This window comes from Coloeus monedula (assembly GCF_965178545.1).
Source record: "Coloeus monedula genome assembly, chromosome: 6".
NCBI lineage: Eukaryota > Metazoa > Chordata > Aves > Passeriformes > Corvidae > Coloeus > Coloeus monedula.
Genome location: NC_138786.1, coordinates 44474719 through 44492776, shown reverse-complemented (window position 1 = coordinate 44492776; position 18058 = coordinate 44474719). Strand labels below are relative to the sequence as shown.

Sequence of the window (18058 nt, the reverse complement as noted above, 5' to 3'; positions counted from 1 at the left end):
CCCTTCCTTGCTTGTGATGTGGAAAACCATTTTGACCAGCAAAATACGGACAGCAGTACTTTCTGCTAAAGCTCTTGGCTGCCTGAATTTTCCAATTTCTCCCAGGAATCCTGATGTGAGGTCTCTGCAGACAGGGCTCCTCATGTGTCCTGCTGTACCAGCGTCTGAGTATTTCATACAGACCTTTCCCCTTGGAGAAACAACTGGCTGAGTCTAGGTGGGCTGTCTGGTTCCAACAGGTAATATATTCTGGGAAACGTACAGCTGTGGCAAGTACAGCATTTCTAAAAAAGGATTTATTGCAGACTTCACCTGCTGGGAATACTGCTTGTAGGTTTTGTTTTGGCACGGATTGCCTTTTGCTTCAGAAAATTCAAATTGTTGCAGGATGGAGGCCCTTTCCTCCTGAGCTCACCTTGTTCATGCTCTTAACGAAGAAAAAACATTAGTGCTGGGAATAACATTTCTGACATCCTGGTTTTTGTGGGCTGAATTTGTTTGTCTGATTTTACTAAGTAGTTTTAGTCTTAAAACAGCATCTAGTGAAATACCATGTATGTATGAAGAGTTGGCACGTGGCTTGATAAGTGTGATGATGATACTGGTGTTAAAAATCAGGTAGCTAAAGGTGAAGTATATTCACATCTGAGATGGTTTCGCATGTATCACTTAAGTTGGTTTTGGGAGGGGGCAGAGACAAAGTGGAGCAGTTCTCAAACTTAGCAGATCAAATTGCTGTTAGTCTTTATTCAGAGTATCTTTTAGCTTTCATTTTCTGCCCTGAATGATTTTCATGTCCTTAAACAGCTTTATTTCTCTCTGAGGTTCCTGTGTTGCCATGTAGCCTAAATCAGTTTAGATAGTAGGTGGGAAACATAAAATAATTCTTCAAATAGAGTGTGGGGTTTTGCCATAGCAGAGAAAGGAGATGTAAAAAGAAACTGGAAAGAGGAAACAGAGTACAGAGGAAAAGATAAAATAATGCAGCCAGCCTTAAAAAAACAAAAGGAGAGATTGCAAGCATACTTTCTTGTCAAAGGAGAAGTGTATGTATGAAACAAAAACCCCCTTTTTTATTCTGAACTTTTCATGGGCAAAGTGCATGTGCCAGTGTGTCACATGCTCTCTTTGCTTTTTAATGAAAATACTGCTCTTGCTGTTTTATACTGACAGTTGCAGGGTATAGTCAGAAATCTGTAGCTGGCTAAAAAAGAATTCATCTGTTGTTTCTGCAGCTCCCTCTAGGCAGCAGCAGTAATCCACATATAACTTAGGGAATTCTCACTACAGTCAAACTGAAACCAGCACAAATAAAGCCTTGGTGCTGCTTGGTATTTCAGATGCTATCCTGTATATGTCAGCAGCCAGCCATGGGGAAGACCCCATCGGGTAACACCCTCAGAGCCTGCAGTGAGAAAGATTTTGGTAAAACTCATGTTACTGCTCAGGTTTAATTTGTTGCAGCTTTGCCTTCATAAAAGACATGAGTACTGTACTTTTTCTTCACTTTTCAAAGAAAAGCCACTGTCATTTCAGCTGAAACTGTAAGACAACCAGCATGGGTTTGGCAGTCCACCAGATAACAGTCTCAGTGTTTGAAACAGAGCAGCTCTTCCTGGGAGCAAAGTAGGTCTTATAAAAAGTATCACAGTATATATGCAAGTAACAATCCAACAATTTCAGTCACTTTGTAATGACTGTTTAATGAGCTCTTCAATAGAGGTTGTTAATGAAGTTGATGTTCAGTTGAGGACAGATTTCATTCCTTCAGAGAGAAGAAAAATTAAGAACCGAAAGGAGACTGCTCATCACAGCTGCATATTGAATAGCTGAGAACCATAATGAGTGTGAACCTTCTTCTTGAACTCATTAGCAAAGCTTCACAAGCTAGTGAAACTGCACAGGTGTGCAACAGTGCAGCATGACTTGAGATGGCCACAAGTACAAGCCCTGGCATTGCATATAATCAGGACGGTGCAGAGAAGTCCTCCCAAAAAGGTGGGGTATGATTCAAGTTGATTATATCAATCCCACAGAAGTTAAACTCTTGGAAGGAGTAAGTTCAGGATGGTCCCAGTGAGATCCAAGTCCTGTGCTACAGTTCATGAGACTTTTCCACGTTTTGGAATAGTTACCCAATATTTTCAGGGTGGAAAGTAAGGCCAGGCAGTTACAAAACTACACAGGACTGGTATCCTGTCTAAGCTAAGAACCTAGAAATTACTAGGTTACTGTGGAAATTGATACCAATGTGTGTACGTGGGGGGGGGGGGGGGGGGGGGGGGCGGCAGGTGTGGGATGGGAATAGGAAGTTAGAGCTGATGGGTTCTGATGAAATACTCTGTATATTGACCTCATAGAGCCTTCATTTGTCCACTTTCACATCATGATTTCCAGTCATACAAAAGTAAGTCTGGTCAGATGGAAGTGACTAAACAGATGAAAAGTATTCCAGCTTTCTGGAGATGTCTTATTGACCAGTGTGAATTCTAGGTTGGCGATGCTGTCAGAATCTCCTGGTGTGCGTCACTAAGACCTCTTAACCATCTTCTGTTCCAGGGCGTGATGAGGGCCCTTCAACATCTCGTGCCTTAGTCCACAAAGCCTACATGTAAGTGCAGTATAATGTCATATGTTTTCAGAATCCCTACAAAGGAGGAAGAGAATGCATAAGGGAAAGGCATAATATGCAACTAAAATTGTGCCTCACTGACCAATTTTAACAGCAACCCTGAGACCATTTGATTACTGAGTGGTTTTAAAGTGCAGATGCCTGGTATCTGTTAGAAAAACAGTACAGATTATGCTGTTATTACTCATCAGCCTGCCCAAACAGCCTGGGAGGGAGGCTTTGGTTCATTTTAACACATAAGCATAGGGCTTCTACTCAAATCAAGTTTCTTTTTCTAAGGACATTTTTTGGTACAGTCTTTGGTTCCAAAGACTGTGCTGTGAGCGTTAATACTTTATTTATCCCACAAGAAAGGAAGCAAGAGGGCATTTATGTTAATAAACCAAAATGCTATGGTAGTGATGTGAAATTTATCTTTGATTGCTTGTGCTATTTTCAGAATCCAAATACCATCAGCAGGGCAGGGTATGCTTACTTTGACTATAGGTGACCTGTTGCAGATGATGTCATCTAGAACCAATATCTACTCTGTGAAAAACCCCCATATGTCTCTCTGTTGGAGAGAGAGGAGACTAACAAAGGTCACCTAAAGCCGTTAAATTGTTTAGAGAAAGTTCCAAGTGTTCGTAACTACGGCTCCAGCTCAACTTTCCAGCTTTTTTCCTATGTTGTCCAAGAATGAAGAAGTCTTCATGGTGTGTTACTAATGTAATGCACATAATGCAGATAAAATCACAGAAATTTATGTAGAGAAAATAATGGCATTATCTGCCACCCTAGATCAGGATTTTCTGTCCTCCAATCTGAAATCTCAGAGCCGTATGATGTTCCAAAAAATGGTAACATTGTATTTTCCCATTTCTGTGCAGGGTTCTGAGAGAAGGTGGTTACTCTCTGCCCTCATGTGAAAGCACTTGAGCCATGAGGGGTCAATTAATTGAGGCAGTGCTGTGAACAGGGAATATGTTCTTCACCCAGATGGATTTTTTTACCTACCTGAGCTCTGAGGTCAGACCTACTGAAGGAAGATGGAATTGAAGCTGTCTTTGCAGTCTGAATAGGGAACTGCATGAACAGAAGAAAAGTGGCTGCCATGGAACAGACCAAAAGTCCACCTGTGCCAAAGTCCTGACTGTGATAGCTGCTAACAGTATGTGGTGAGTGAAGAGTAGGAGAATTGGCAAGTACATGTGATACACTCCCTGAGTACTGCCTCCCTTCTGCCATGTAGTTGCAGTTCAGAAGCATCCCCAGTCATACAGGTTTTGTGGGTTTAGTATCTTCCCTCAGCTTTCTCTTCTGTGAAATTTCAGTCTCTCCATAAACCTATGTAAACTTTATTACCCACAGCAACCTTTAACAACAAGTTTCAGTAAGTCAGCTGCTACTCCTGACTTCGTCCAGCTGTGCTTTCCTTGCACCCTAAAACTTCATATAGTGAGAAGCAGCATTACAGGGAGTGGTAAAGTGTACAGATACTGAAGTCAGCTGTGGTTTTTGGGACAGGGAGGGTATGTCAAGAGCTAACTGATATTTGATTGCTTTGACAGTTGGCAGCACTGGGAGTTGTCACTCAAGTGTTTTGTTTGGGTTTTTTTCAGGTAATGCAAGGATCTGTATAGCAAAGATAACTTCTCCCTTCCATCCCCCCCACTGATAAGAACTACTGAACATAAAATTTGGCAGCAAAAATTTTTAACAAATACAGACCAAAGGGGAAGGCCCTGAGGGGAGACCTAGTGGGAGGGAGGGATATTGTTTCATGTAGCAGATGAGAAGATTCATTTAGTTATTTCAAGAATTCCTGCAGTAGTCTCTCTCCACCACACAAACTTCATAGTATGAAGTGTTTTCTAATGAACTGTTCAATCCTTAGTCAGTGCAGCTGACCATATATGTTAGGTTTAAAAAGGAGAATGAATAGATCAGATTCCAGATTTAGTCTTTTGAAGAGGACCCCATGGCTGTTAGGTGGTTGTTCGGATTATTTTGGATGTAATGAGTGATGGTTTTAGAATCCCAGAGCTCAGCAGTACTACTGCTGTTCCTTTCTATCCCTACTACACTGTCTGAAATGGCTATTTAGGACATCCCTCTCACAGCTAGTGATTGAGCTAAAACCCCAAAACTGAATCAGACAGGGTGTCATGGGGTAGGTCAGCCAAGGAGAACAATGACACTGAATGCAAGAGAAACAGTATTAACTTCTTCTATACGAAAAATATTTTAAGATTTCCCAAAAAAGCTTGTTGAGCCTCTTCCAATTTCAAACAAAACATTTTATTCCCATGCTTTGCATTATTTCTGAAGTAGTCTAGAGAACATATATACTAAATGCCAGAAATAATACAACTTGCTCACACAGATTTAAAATATCAAGTATTACATAAAGGTGTGCACAAACCCAAAAATGTCTCAAGGGATTGATCAGAGCAGAAATGGAAGAGAATATCTATAGGATACAAACATTTACAATAAAAGATCTGGCAAATATTTAAATTCTATTTGCCTGGACCTTTCCAAGAGCTTCTAAAATATTTTTTACCAAGTTAAACACAAGAAGGAATATGCAAGACAAACTGGAAATATCAAACTTCATTGATAAAGGCAGTATCTCAGAATTCTTTTAACAGGCATAATGTATATGCAATGATGAGAGACAGAAAAGTTGAATAACGTGTAAATATATCCATCATCCATTAGTAACAGCAAACAGCTGTATTAATTTACAAGAACCTGTACCAGTCCAACATACCACATCTTTCCAATGTCCTACTAGTTTCTGTGAAATAAATATTCTGGAAAGATCCATGTTACTTTGTTGTGGTTGGACACTGGCCCAATGTCAGGCACCCAGGAGAGCCACTCGCTCACCCTCCCCTGCCACAGCTGGGCAGAGGAGGGAAAAGGAAAAAAAAATTAACAAACACTTCATGAGTGAGATAAGGACCAGGAGAAACACTTCAAGGGCAGAACAGGCTCAACTTAAGCTGTAAAGTGAATTTATTACTAACAGAATCAGAGGAGGATAATGAGAAGTAAAATAAGCCCTTAGAACACCTTCCCCCTGCCCCTCCCTCCTTCCCACCGACAGCACAGGAGACAGGGCCTGGGGGTTTGGTCAGTCCATCACCGGGATTTCCTTCCGCTGCTCCAGGAGAGGAGTCTTCCCCTGTGAGGCCGTGGGTCCCTCCCATAGGAGACAGCTCTCCTGAACTTCCCTGGCGTGGGTCCTCTCTCCCGAGCAGCGACCGCACCGCCCCTGCTGCAGCGTGAGCCCCTCCCACGGGCACACAGCCCTCCCAAACTGCTGCGCCGGGGCTCTCTCTTTCCGCGGGGTGCAGTCCCCCAAGGACAGGCTGCTCCAGCCTGGAAGCGGGGCCCTCTCTCTCCAGCGGGTCTCCCACTGGATCACAGCCTCCTCCAGGCATCCACCCGCTCCGGCACGGGCACCTCCCCCACGGGCTGCGGGTGGATCTCTGCATCCCCCGTGGATCCCCACGGGCTGCGGGTGGATCTCTGCATCCCCCGTGGATCCCCACGGGCTGCGGGTGGATCTCTGCATCCCCCGTGGATCCCCACGGGCTGCGGGTGGATCTCTGCATCCCCCGTGGATCCCCACGGGCTGCGGGTGGATCTCTGCATCCCCCGTGGATCCCCACGGGCTGCGGGTGGATCTCTGCATCCCCCGTGGATCCCCACGGGCTGCAGGGGCACAGCGGCTTCCCCATGGTCTGCACCACGGCCTGCAGAGGAACCTCGGCTCCGGCGCCTGGAGCACCTCCTGCCCCTCCTTCTCCACTGACCTTGGTGTCTCCATGTTGTTTTCCCTCACATGTTCTCACCTCCTCCTATTCTCTGACTAGAATCCACAACCTTGTGACTTTGTTTTGATTTTCTTCTTAAATATGTCATCACAGAGGTGTTGCCAACCTCTCTCATTGGCCCAGTTTTGGCCAGCACCATGTCCATCTTCAGAGCCATCAGCCATTGGCTCTGCCAGACATGGTGGAAGCTTCCAGCAGCTTCCTCGCAGGAGCCACCTTTGTGGCCCCCTGCTATGTAAAACCAGGCTGTGCCAAACCAATACATACTTTTAAAAGCACTTTTAACATCAATTTTGGTTTAGTCTTTTCTCTTTCTGAAAAAGAATATGATTTAAGCTTGAATTTTCTTTTCCTCTGGTACACTAGTGTCTGTGAAGTCTGTAGGATAAATGTCCATTAGAACTTGATTGTCTTTGCTGCTGCTGAGATAGTAAATAAAGGCACTCAGGAAACTTTTTCTCCCTTTAATGGTTATGCCAGTATCAGAAGGGTGGCAGAACCTGGCTGGAGGGTGTTGCATCTCAAAAGTCCCATGTTTGTATGGAACTCTCGGACATGGCCAGATCATTACAAACACAGCTGTTTCAAGAGTAGGGAATTTTGCTGATCTGCACACTTAAGAAGCTATCTTTGTTTCTGATGTAACACTGAGCGAGTCCAGATTACAGAAGAGGAGGTCATAAATTATTATTCGCACGAGTTTCAGCAGTTTTGCTTTTAGAGTTTGCTGAGAATCAACCTAAAATGGAAACATGCCTCTCCCTCAAAATAAGCAGCTAAATTAATCTATAATGCAATATTGTAGATTTTTTTAAATGGCTTTAACGATGATAGAGTATTTATTTTGTGTAAGACCATCTCATGGAATTCATGAATCTAGGCCCTTGTTTTTGCTCACTGAAGCAGCCTTCATTTATATTCAGAAATACAGAATCAAATTGAGTTTTAAATATTTCGAAAATACAGACTCTAATAGAGTATGTACATGGCATTTGCAATCACTCAGTTTCCAGCTGTAGTAGCCAGCAGTTCTGAGGGCTCTATCATTATGTTTTCTTGGACACTACTAGCCTAGATTACATAAGACCTGACTATTGTCTGATTAATTTAATTATAGTTAATCATTAATCTATAATTCCATGAAGATCAGCATAGATATTACAAAACGAATTTAAAAATACCTACCTGAGGGCAAATATTCACACAAAATTTTCCATTCTTATGCCAAGGCTTTCAAATAGATGAGTGATCCTTGGTAGCAGTTCTGCAGATCCAGTCTGTGGAGTTGGCTGGGAACAGGTGTGATCCTGCCAGTAAAGCCAGGCACTCAGGCCACTCAGGTGTTAACAATGCAGCTGGTGCAGAGCAGCTCCTACCCCGAGTCCTGATGTCTGCAGGAGGTGTAGAGAGCCAGGCCTCCATTCATTTGTTTGTGGTATATGAATGGGCTGAGCACAGCCAAGCCTGACCCCATCTAGCAGCAGGTATGGTAGAAGGATGCTTTAGTGCTTTAGACTGAGGGTTGTTCCTTGTGTCTGAGCACGGATTTCCTTAAGCACATTGTGGAGAGTATATGTCCTACCTACAGCCAGGCTGTGGCCAGCCAGAAGATAACTATGTGATTCTTGTAGTTGTACTGCAAATGTTACAAAGGTCAGGTAACAGATCTCACTACAAGATAGAGAGATGTTCTTAAAACATGTTGGAGGAGCTAAAAGTCAGCCTTCAATGCAGTAAACTGTAACCTAAAGGCATGACCTACTCCCTGGTCTAAGTCTAGGTTTGAGGCAGCTCAACATAGAAAGTACTAAAAGGACAGTTCTGCCCTGTAAGAGTGAGGTAAGTAGGGACAGCAGTAGTGGTAAGAAAACAGGAGTTATAGGGTGTTCGGAGCAATAAGCATGCTCAGGTTAAACAGCATTGGACTATGGTAAAAACTGGATCAGTCATCCAAAAAACCCCCAAACAACCTTCATTAACTTGACTGGGTAGCCTGGTCTTCAAAGCAAATTGAAATAAACCAGCTCCTAAATAGGTTTATCAAAAAGTGAGAGAGTGATAGTGAGGGACACAAATGCCCTAATGTTTCTTACCTGTTATCCTATGAACAGCTGCAAAATCAGTGATAATTTTCCTTCTACCAAAATAAAAGCAGTATGAAGAAGAAGCTTCTTTTCCCACCTCACTGAACTAAACCAAGAACAGCAAACAAAAGACTAGATTTGTTTTAGGTCAGGATGACAGAATGAGAAAAAATCTGTTCCAGTTTAGGCCTGGTGGAAGTCTCAGAAATTTGCTATTAGAAAAATAACTGAACCTTCTGACATGTAGGTGTTTGAGAACTTTAACCTTTTTTTTTTTTAATATGATTTTAATTATCAAACTTTGTCCTTTTTTTTCAGTCATATAAGTACCCCAAAGTCTTATTGTTGGTCTCCTGCTTCTTACATTTTGTTTTAGATTAGGGTGTATTTTATATTTGCTCAGTTTATAGATATAAATTTTCCTATTTAGGCAGAGCATTCACATCTACCTCTAGAATTATCATCAGGACCGTATGTTTTGCCCTGCACTGATAAGAGGTTCAAATAAGTGGTTTGTCCAAAAGAAGACCACTCTGGAGGTACTTTCAGCTAAGCATATTCTGGGGAAAAAGGATATGGGCAAGGTTATCTTCTCATTTGATTCACTGTATGCACAAATCACCCCTTGACCAGATTTTGGCTGTGATACTTTGGGATGTTATAGCTCAGTTTGCTTGCATTCTTCCATGAGAATTTGGTTCTGCATTGTCACAGCAGGAAGATAATCACTGACTGGGTCTTGAATGCTTGTGAGAATCTGACCTATCCCTCGGCTGATTTTCTGCCCGTAAGACCCACTGCTGTTTTTGGCTGAGACTGTCTGACCTCTGTAGACTTGAGCCTGATGCTCACATATCCCAAACTTGCTTAGCAGGATAAACACATCTCTACGGAAAGCTTTGGTGAAAATAGCGTAAAGAAAGGGGTTGGCACAAGAATTGAGTGGGTAGAAAAGTACCAGCAAAATCTTGGAATTGGAGACAGTTATCAGTGGTTTGTTCATAATGGCAGATAAAGCATGGAAAGAGATGGGAGCCATGCACAGAAAGTCCGTGAAAATCAACACAGCCATCCGCTTGGCAATTTTGGTGTCTTTGTCCCCTGACTTGTACTGGGGGTTTCGCACAGTTACGTAGATTTTTATGTAGCAGGCACAAATGATGACAAAAGCAATAATGTTACATATTAAAACGAAGACAATGTAGGCTTCAGCCACTGGTGTTTCAGTGTCCATAGGCAAGCAGATGCTGACTTTGCTGTAGCTGCTGACACCAACCAGTGGCAAAAGGGCGAGCAGGATGCAGGAGAGCCACCCTCCCAGCATGATGAGCACGGCATGACGGAGACGAATCTTCCGGTCGGGGCGCATGGCGAAGGTGATGGCGTACCAGCGCTCCAGAGTGATCACAGTCAGGGTGTACACAGAGAGTTCACTGGCAAAGACCGTGAAAAACCCGGCTGTGTTGCAGCCAGGCCCAGTCTGCCACTCTATGGCATGGTTATAGTACTCTGACCTGGTGTGGAGATCCACTGAAGCAATCAGAAGGAGATATAACCCCATGCAGAAGTCAGCAAAGGCCAAGTTACACATCAAAAAGCGAGGTACAGTCAGTTTATAATGACTGGTGAGAAGGATGAAAAGGACAAAAATGTTGCCTAGGATGGCAAGCAGGTTCACAAACCACACCACAATCCTCAGAAACTGATATCCCATTATATCCTCACACGGATTAAACTCATCAGGCTCTGGCGTGCATACTACGTCTTCATTGCCTCCACAGGCAGGATAGTCATAATGACTGTCAAAGGTCTGGACATTCTCTGTTTGGGGGTTCTTGAGCTCTTTGCCAAAGCCAAAATTTCCTTCTCCACGGTCTTCCAAAAAAATGTAATAATGGGAATTTTCATGAAAATTTGTGAACTTGGTGTTTGTGTCATACACAGCATCGGTGTGGTCTGTGTATTCTTCTGCATAATCTTTGTAAAACGGGTCTCTGATAGCCTTGACTGATCTCTTATGAAAGCTGTGGCTGCTCTGGTTACACATCAGGTACTCCAGGATCCTGAAAGAGTAGATGGGGAAATCACTGCTGGCATTTACAGTCTGATTGGCACACAGTATGTAAACAAAGGGAATGCTTCAAAAGCAAATCATCCTGAATAAAAATGTAGCAATAAAAATGTGATTGGATATATTTTTGTTAACAGACCATATAGTGTACGACAGCATTTCTGGCATTTTTAAAATTTTATTCTCAGTAGTAATTTTACTTGTTTGGCATCCATAATCTTATCTTCTTTTTTGGAATCTACATTCTTAGTAGGTAAGAAGACATTTACCTACTGTTTATAACTTCTTGGATAATACATACAGTATTACGTTCTTTTTCACTATTGTTCACAATTCCATTTGTCCCAGAACTTCCATCAGTCTAATTTCTGTTCAGTAGCTTCTTTAGAGTTAACTAGCAGTGCAGCAATTTGGAATCCTGTACCTCATGGTGTGATGCAGCTGTATTTGCAGTCAAAAAATTTTCAGTAGTCAAAAGCTTTTCAGTTAGAAAACATACAAGACGAGGGTATAAACCCTCCAACACTTTTTTCCCAGGCCTTGCTGTAGCACATTACCCTTTTCTTTTTTCTTTCCCTTTAATTATGGGCTCAACAAGAGGAAGAACTGCTGCAAAAGATCCTACAAAAAATTCTTCTGTCAGTTTGCAATTGTAATCTGTTTCAAAGGACATTGCCTATACCTAGAAAAAATAGTTACAAAAGTGCCAATAGATGTATTTTTATATTACTAAGAAAACATTGTCTTCACTGACATACTTAAAAAATAAATGCCAGTTAGTGAAACTCACCCACTTTTTTTTTTCCAGCTCTTGAAAGCACAGCAGTGACTTGGATATGATAGGTCAGCCCGCATTAGCTGAAGAAATACCTTTACAGCTGGTAATTTCTTTAAAGCCCACGTATTTTTTGCCATTAGTTCTTTTACACTTTCCAGTCCTTTGGCTGGAAGGTTGGCAACAGCTGTTCTGGAGATGTCCCTAAGTAAGTAAAGAAAAAGATGACTGGATCAGATGTTTTTTTCAGATTGTTACAGTTCTTCAGGAGTTTCACAGAATTCTACAATAAAAATCAAATCCAGAGGAGGTGGGGATTCCATATTGCCTTGCTAAGTTCTGATACCATTCAAATTAAAGTAGGCTGTTCATTTCTCTGTGACTTTCACTGTCTTTTAAAGCTCTTGTCTTTTAATGTCTTATAGCACAGAATATGAATTATAATGAAATATCATAACTTTTAAAATTATACCTTTAAAGCCAACCAGACACAAATGTATATGCAAACACGAAGTTTTAAAAATTCTTTAAAGAAATCACATCTTCCATTGGAAGAGTTATATTCCCTTAGACTTCTTTAGATTCATTGTAACTTATTGGCACACTTTAATAGAAAGCATTGTAATTCCTAAAAGAATTCCTATATATTCTCTATATACTGAAATTAAAATTTTCTGTCTTAGTCCATCCTGAATCTCTCAGAAAACTGAGTATTATGTTTATTGCTTTCTACTTGTCTGCTGAGGTGGACTCATGAGAGAGATGATGCAGAGTTGATGAGGAGGTGGCTTTTCCTTTCAAACTGCCAGGTGCCTGTCACCTGTGTTTTCTACTCAGTTTTTGCTTTGTCCCAAAACCTCTTCTAGTGATGCTTGAAGTCAAGATATTCTTAGAGTTACTGTCTGTGGAGAGGTAAACCTGTAAAAAGGGTTCTAGTGTAGAAACATTTTCTGAGCACTGTTTTATTATGAACACCCTCATAATAAATAATGCAGCTTTTTTTTACACTTTCTTATCCCTCTAGAAGTCTTGCTCATTGTCTGGTTTCTTGCACCTAAAAGGAAATTAGAACTAATTTTATGCTTTAAGCAACTTTTAAATGTCTAAAACACTGGGATTTGCAGTGGTTTTTTTTTTTTTTCCCCTTTTGAGTTGTTTGGTTTTAAATTGAGTTAGAAAATGCTGCTCCTCTTTGTAGGAGGACTTTTTCACTTCTAAAAACTTCCTTGCTATCATATGTTTTTTAATATGTCAGAACTAATTAATTTCAACTACATAAAATTCTTTTCAATAGGTGTTTCTACCAACAGCCTGAACTGGCTCTTAGAAGAGTCTGAATGTTGCCTGCTATCACTTCACCTTCTAAAGAATCACAGAATAGTTGAGTTTCCAAATCATCCAGTCTGACCTCCTTGATCAAAACAGGGTCACCTGGAGCAGATTGCTCTGAGCTGTCCCCATTAATTTCTCAGCATTTTCAGGACAGGAGACAGCCTCTTTAGCAATTTGTTACAGCATTTGACCACCCTCATAGTAAAGAAATTTTTTCATATGTATGATGAGGTTTCCTCTCAGTCATCTGTTCTCAAGGCTGAACAGGCCCAGCTCCCTCAGTCTTTCCTTGTGAGAGAGATGCTCCAGACCCTTAATCATCTTTGTACTCCTCCACTGGACCCACTCCAGGAGCTCCAAGTCTCTCTTGCACTGAGGAGCCCAGAACTGGACACAGCACTTCAGATGTGGCCTCACCAGCGCTGAGCAGAGGGACAGGATCACCTCCCTTGACGTGCTGGCAATGCTCTTCCTGATGCACCCCGGGATACCATTGGCCTTCGTGGCCCCCAGGGCACACTGCTGCCTCATGGACAGCTTGTTGTCCACCAGGACCCCCTCATCCTTCTCCCCAGAGCTGCTTACAAGCAGGTCAGCCCCCAGCCTGTACTTGTGCATGGGGTTCTTCTTCCCCAGGTGCAGGACCTGCATTTGCCTTTGCTGGATTTCTGGCAGTTCTTCTCTGGCCATCTCTCCATCCTGTTGAGGTCCTTCTGAAGGGCTGCACAGCACCCTGGGGTATCAGCTCTGTGTCATCAGCAAACTTACTGAGGAGGCATCTGCCTCTTAATCCAAGTCACTCCCCAATCTCATGGTCACTATAGCTATGCCTACACCCAACCTTCACATCTCCAACAAGGCCTTCCATATTTCTTAGTATAAGGCCAATCAGCACACCATTCCATGTGGGATCCTCCATTACCTGTGAGAGGAAGTTGTCATCAGTGCTTTCCAGGAACCTCCTGGACTGATTATGTTTTGCTGTGTTGCTTGTATTGTGTCAATATCCCAGAGAGGGTGCAAAGGGATGTCCCATAGTCCTTTCTTGTGGTTATATCTTTGCTTGTATTTACTGGAGTCAGCCCCTCTTAAGTCTCCCTTTATTCCTTGGGCAGTTGCTATAGCGCTCCCCTTTCCACACCTTATCTCTGTTGAGCCTGGCTGTGTCCCCATTTCCCTTCAAATGTAGTTCAAAACTCCCATAACAAGCCCTGCTAATTCCTGAGCGAAGTCCTTTTCCCCCTTTGAGACATTTTATAGAACTCTTCTCCAGTAAAACATCTTGATAAATTAGATCTTGGGATAGATCTTACCAAGAAAAAGTTGGCCTTTCAGCAACCCTCATGGGTCTCCATCAAGTGCTCATGGTGGTGGCAGCTATCTTGCAGCAGGTTAAATGCTGTGTGATGGGAGATGCTAAGACTCTTTGAAAGGGAAATTACACCTCACACACATTTGAGAGTTCTTTGAAGATGTACTGGCACAAGCTTATGGAGAAAGATGATTCTGTTTGTGCAATGAATTGGGAGTTCTGACAAGCCTTGACAAAATCAGATATCAAGGGCTGTTGAGAACTAATCTGTTATGTGGCAAGGGGAATGTCTCTCCTGGATTAATTGAAAAATAAAAGAATTGGGGGAAAGCCTGAGAACAGATGACAAGTTTTCATGCTAGAGGAAGAATGGAAAACTAATTGGTATCTGAATATACAGGTCATTGCAGCAGGGCCCACAGAGGCCAGGCTGGTGCTGGTGCTACTGAAATACTCCTAAACAGGATGGGAAGGAAATGAGAGTAGCTGCAACAAAGCTTGTTTCTGGCACAAAGTAATACAAGGTAGTGAAAGCTAAAGCTGATTGTCTAAAGCAGAAGGCTCCTGCAAGAGTACGTGGCTGAGCAGGAAAATAGTCAATATGATTCAAAATTAATGAATGTAAAGTACATTTAGGAAAAAGCAATTTTAACTTTACATGGATGACAATGGGGTTTAATTTAGCTAGCACTCTGGAAAGGTCTTGGAGTCCTCTGCGAATTCCAGGTCAGTGCTTTTAGTAATGTTGAAGGGGAATAGAATGCTTGGGAAAGAAATAGAAAATAGAGCAGAAAAACCTCACTTTGTAAATCTAGTATGACTGTAACTTAAATATTACATGCAGTTCTAAAAATACTAAATGCAGTTATAATACGAGCATGGAAAGCTACAGCTAGGATGATAAAAGTATCAAGTTGTTTATATATGAAGTAATAAGGTACAGATAAGGACTTTCCTCTTGGGAAAAGCTATGTCTGGAAACAGCAGTAAGGCTATAGTGCCATGGAGATTGTAAAGAAGGTGATGGGTAATGATTATTCACTCTTGTGAGATAAGTTTTGGAACACCTAAGAATGTGAGGCGATTTAAAGAGATTTAAAAATAAGAGAAGGCATAGTCTTTTCACAGAACTGCATCATTCCATTGTGAAAATCAATGCCATGGTTTATCGTGTAGGCCAAAAAGCTAAGTAACAAAAAGGACAATATACCTTTTTGTTTGGGTTTTATTCAGAGTTGTGTAACATTCCCATCAGAAATGGCTGGCTCAGGAAGAACACCCTGGGGGACAAGGGCTCATGCTTTGGAAACAGCTGCTGAGAGGAGCTTCTCTGGATGTACAGGGAAGGGAGCTGCAGCTCCTGGAGAGCTGTGAACAGAAGGGAGTAGCCAGCCCAGGGCTCCAGCTGTGGAAACAATTTCCCAGGGAGCAGAGGTGAACATGCAAAGTCTGTGGCAACTCAGAGTGTTACCAAGTGATGTTAAAAAGTGTGAAAGAAACATCTGTTAAGTGAGAAGAAAGGGTTTGGAAGAATCAGTTGTAAGACTGTCATTTCTATTCTATCTTACCAAATCCTGTGAATCCTTTTATGTATGTGCCTATGGGTATATATTTAAGCAGACAAGTATTGTAGGTTTTGTTTTCAAACACTCTGTTTTATACTGGGGAGCTTGGTGAAAAGTTTAGGCACAGATGCCCTGAAGTTCTTGTTGATTTAGGATTAATCCTGTTGCAGAGCTACCTATAGATACTTGGCCCCATCCATAGGCCGTATTAAGCACAATAGCTCAGAAGTTTGGAAGTTTCCAAAATCCCAGTTTGGGAAGTCCCTAAACTGCTGCTATGTGGTGTCTGCCACCAAGAAGTCTTGTGACCTCTCTGTACCACTGCTATTGCAAATCAAAAAGCCTCCCGGGAGTCTGGCGATAATTTGTCTCGCAGTGGAAGGTAACTTCTTAGTTACTCTACATAGGCCCACACTTCGCTAGTCACAAAGTGTGTGTCAGCTGGCCAAGAGGAAAGTGTGGGATTCTCAGGGATTTTTTTACCTTACAAATCTAGTCTTGATGATTATCTAATCAGATTCACAATCTACTTCAAGCAGCATAGCAGCTGTCTTCAAACTAGATTGAAAAGGTTTATAAACAATTACTAATCCTCAGAGCCATGTGAATCCAAGCAGTTGGAGTTGCCAAGACTGTAATATCTGTGCCTGCATGTGGATACTAAAAGGCTAGCAGAGAAATTTTCTAGCTTTCTACAGCCGCCTGTGAAAGTCTCTGTTCTCACGCTAACTAGCTGGGAAACAGTTTGAGATTTTGTAAACTATTTCACAGGTGCAGGCTGTTTGTGTCTTTGTTTTCCACACTGAGAAAAATATTTTGAAAATGGTGTCAGAGCATTCTGCCAATCGCTCTGAGAGGCAGATAGTCAAGCACCCAATAGAGTTCTGCCACCCTTGCGAACAAAGCTATATAAGCTGATTTAGACAATTAAATATAGCCACTTCTGGCCACTTAACCCGAAACTAGACTTGTGTCATTTTTGCTGTTCTTGGTACAACAGTGACACCTGCATTCAGACAGGAGACACATTTTCCTGAATGATTTGTGTGCCAGAGTACAGAATCATACAATCATAAAGGTTGGAAAAGACCTTTAAGATCACCAGTCCAACCATCAGTCTAGCACCACCACCATGTTCACCACGTCCTCAAGTGCCATATCCACACGTTTTCTGAGCACTTTCAGGGATTGTGACTCTACCACTTCCCTGGGCAGTCTGTTCCAATGCTTTACAAGCCTTTCTGTGAAAATATTTTCCTGGCATCCAATTTAAACCTCCCCTGGCACAACTTGAGGCAGTTTCCTCTTGTCCTGTCACTTCTTACCAAGCCCTGATCAGTCAAGTATGGTCAGTCCCAATCAGTCAAGGATGATCAGTCCTGATTTTGGTCTGCTGACAAAAATGGGAACTGACTGCAGTTATGTCTGCCTCATTAACATCTAATAATATTGATGCCTAAGATGATGTTGAAACATGGCAGTGCTTACATTGCATGTAAGAGTGTCTTGCTGGCACTGCTAAACTGTAGCTGGCACACTTAAGGAAACACAGGAGAGGCAAGAGGTCTGATGGACTTGTCAAGAGGATCTGTCTCAAACTGAAGTGACTGTAAAAGAGGTTAGGGAGGAAACTGATAAAATGAATGATAGCAAGTCACAAGGACTGGATGGTTTTCACCAGGAAAGTTCTGAAGCAGATGAAGGAGGAAGTAGTTGAATTGGTAAGAGTCATGGAACCTTCAGCTTAGCTCTCCTGCTGAAAGGCAGCAAACAAGCCACTACCAAATATGATATAACTTGGGAAAGTCAGCATGTAAGGGGTTTTTGTAAAAATAAGTCCTGCCTTGCAGACTTCTCTTGAGTGTTGTACTTATGATCTGCTCAAAGTCTCCTGGGACTTCTACAAGGCTTTTGACAAATGCCCACAAGGCTGAGACACAAACCAGGCAGACAAATTGTTGTGGAAGGTGTCAAATGCTCAGGATTATGGAAAAGGCTAGCAACATTCACTGCTAGCCTAGAGCCAGACCAGACTTTAGCTTTTAAGTAGCTGTGGTCTTGAGCCCGCTGAGGTACTGGGAGTGCTAGCGTAGAGTTCTACACAGTGAGGCGGAACAGCAACCAAAGTGCTCTCAACCAATTTCAACATTTTGGCTTGGTAGCGGTTGTGTTTCGTCCTCACATTTTTATAAATCTCTTGTGACATTTCTAGGCTGTTGCTTATCTCAGATGAAATTTACACACTATATTGAATGTTAAAGAGACATTGGAGAGGTTCAGATAAATGTGGGAATAAAACATAGCTTATGAATTCAGAGCTGTCGTTTTCTGAACCAACTGTTTATTATAGAAGTGTTAAACAGATGTGTAGTTGCTCAGATTTTCTTTCTTTTTTCCTGGATTATTATATTTTGGTCCAATTCTTTTTTGGTTTTATGAAGTCAGAATTTCAGAACTAGA

General features: G+C 42.1%; 1 protein-coding gene across 1 annotated transcript in view; it reads right to left on the bottom strand.

Annotated features, from left to right (window-relative positions):
- Positions 1-9201: 9201 nt before the first annotated feature.
- The window catches only part of TSHR (thyroid stimulating hormone receptor), a gene marked incomplete at both ends in the record, with an annotated part of 59269 nt that continues 50412 nt past the window's right edge, over positions 9202-18058 (bottom strand). Inside the window, 2 exons of the mRNA XM_082283195.1 lie at positions 9202-10606; positions 11405-11593. Of these exons, the coding sequence (XP_082139321.1) occupies positions 9202-10606; positions 11405-11593 (1594 nt within the window). The remainder of the gene's footprint in view (positions 10607-11404; positions 11594-18058) is intronic.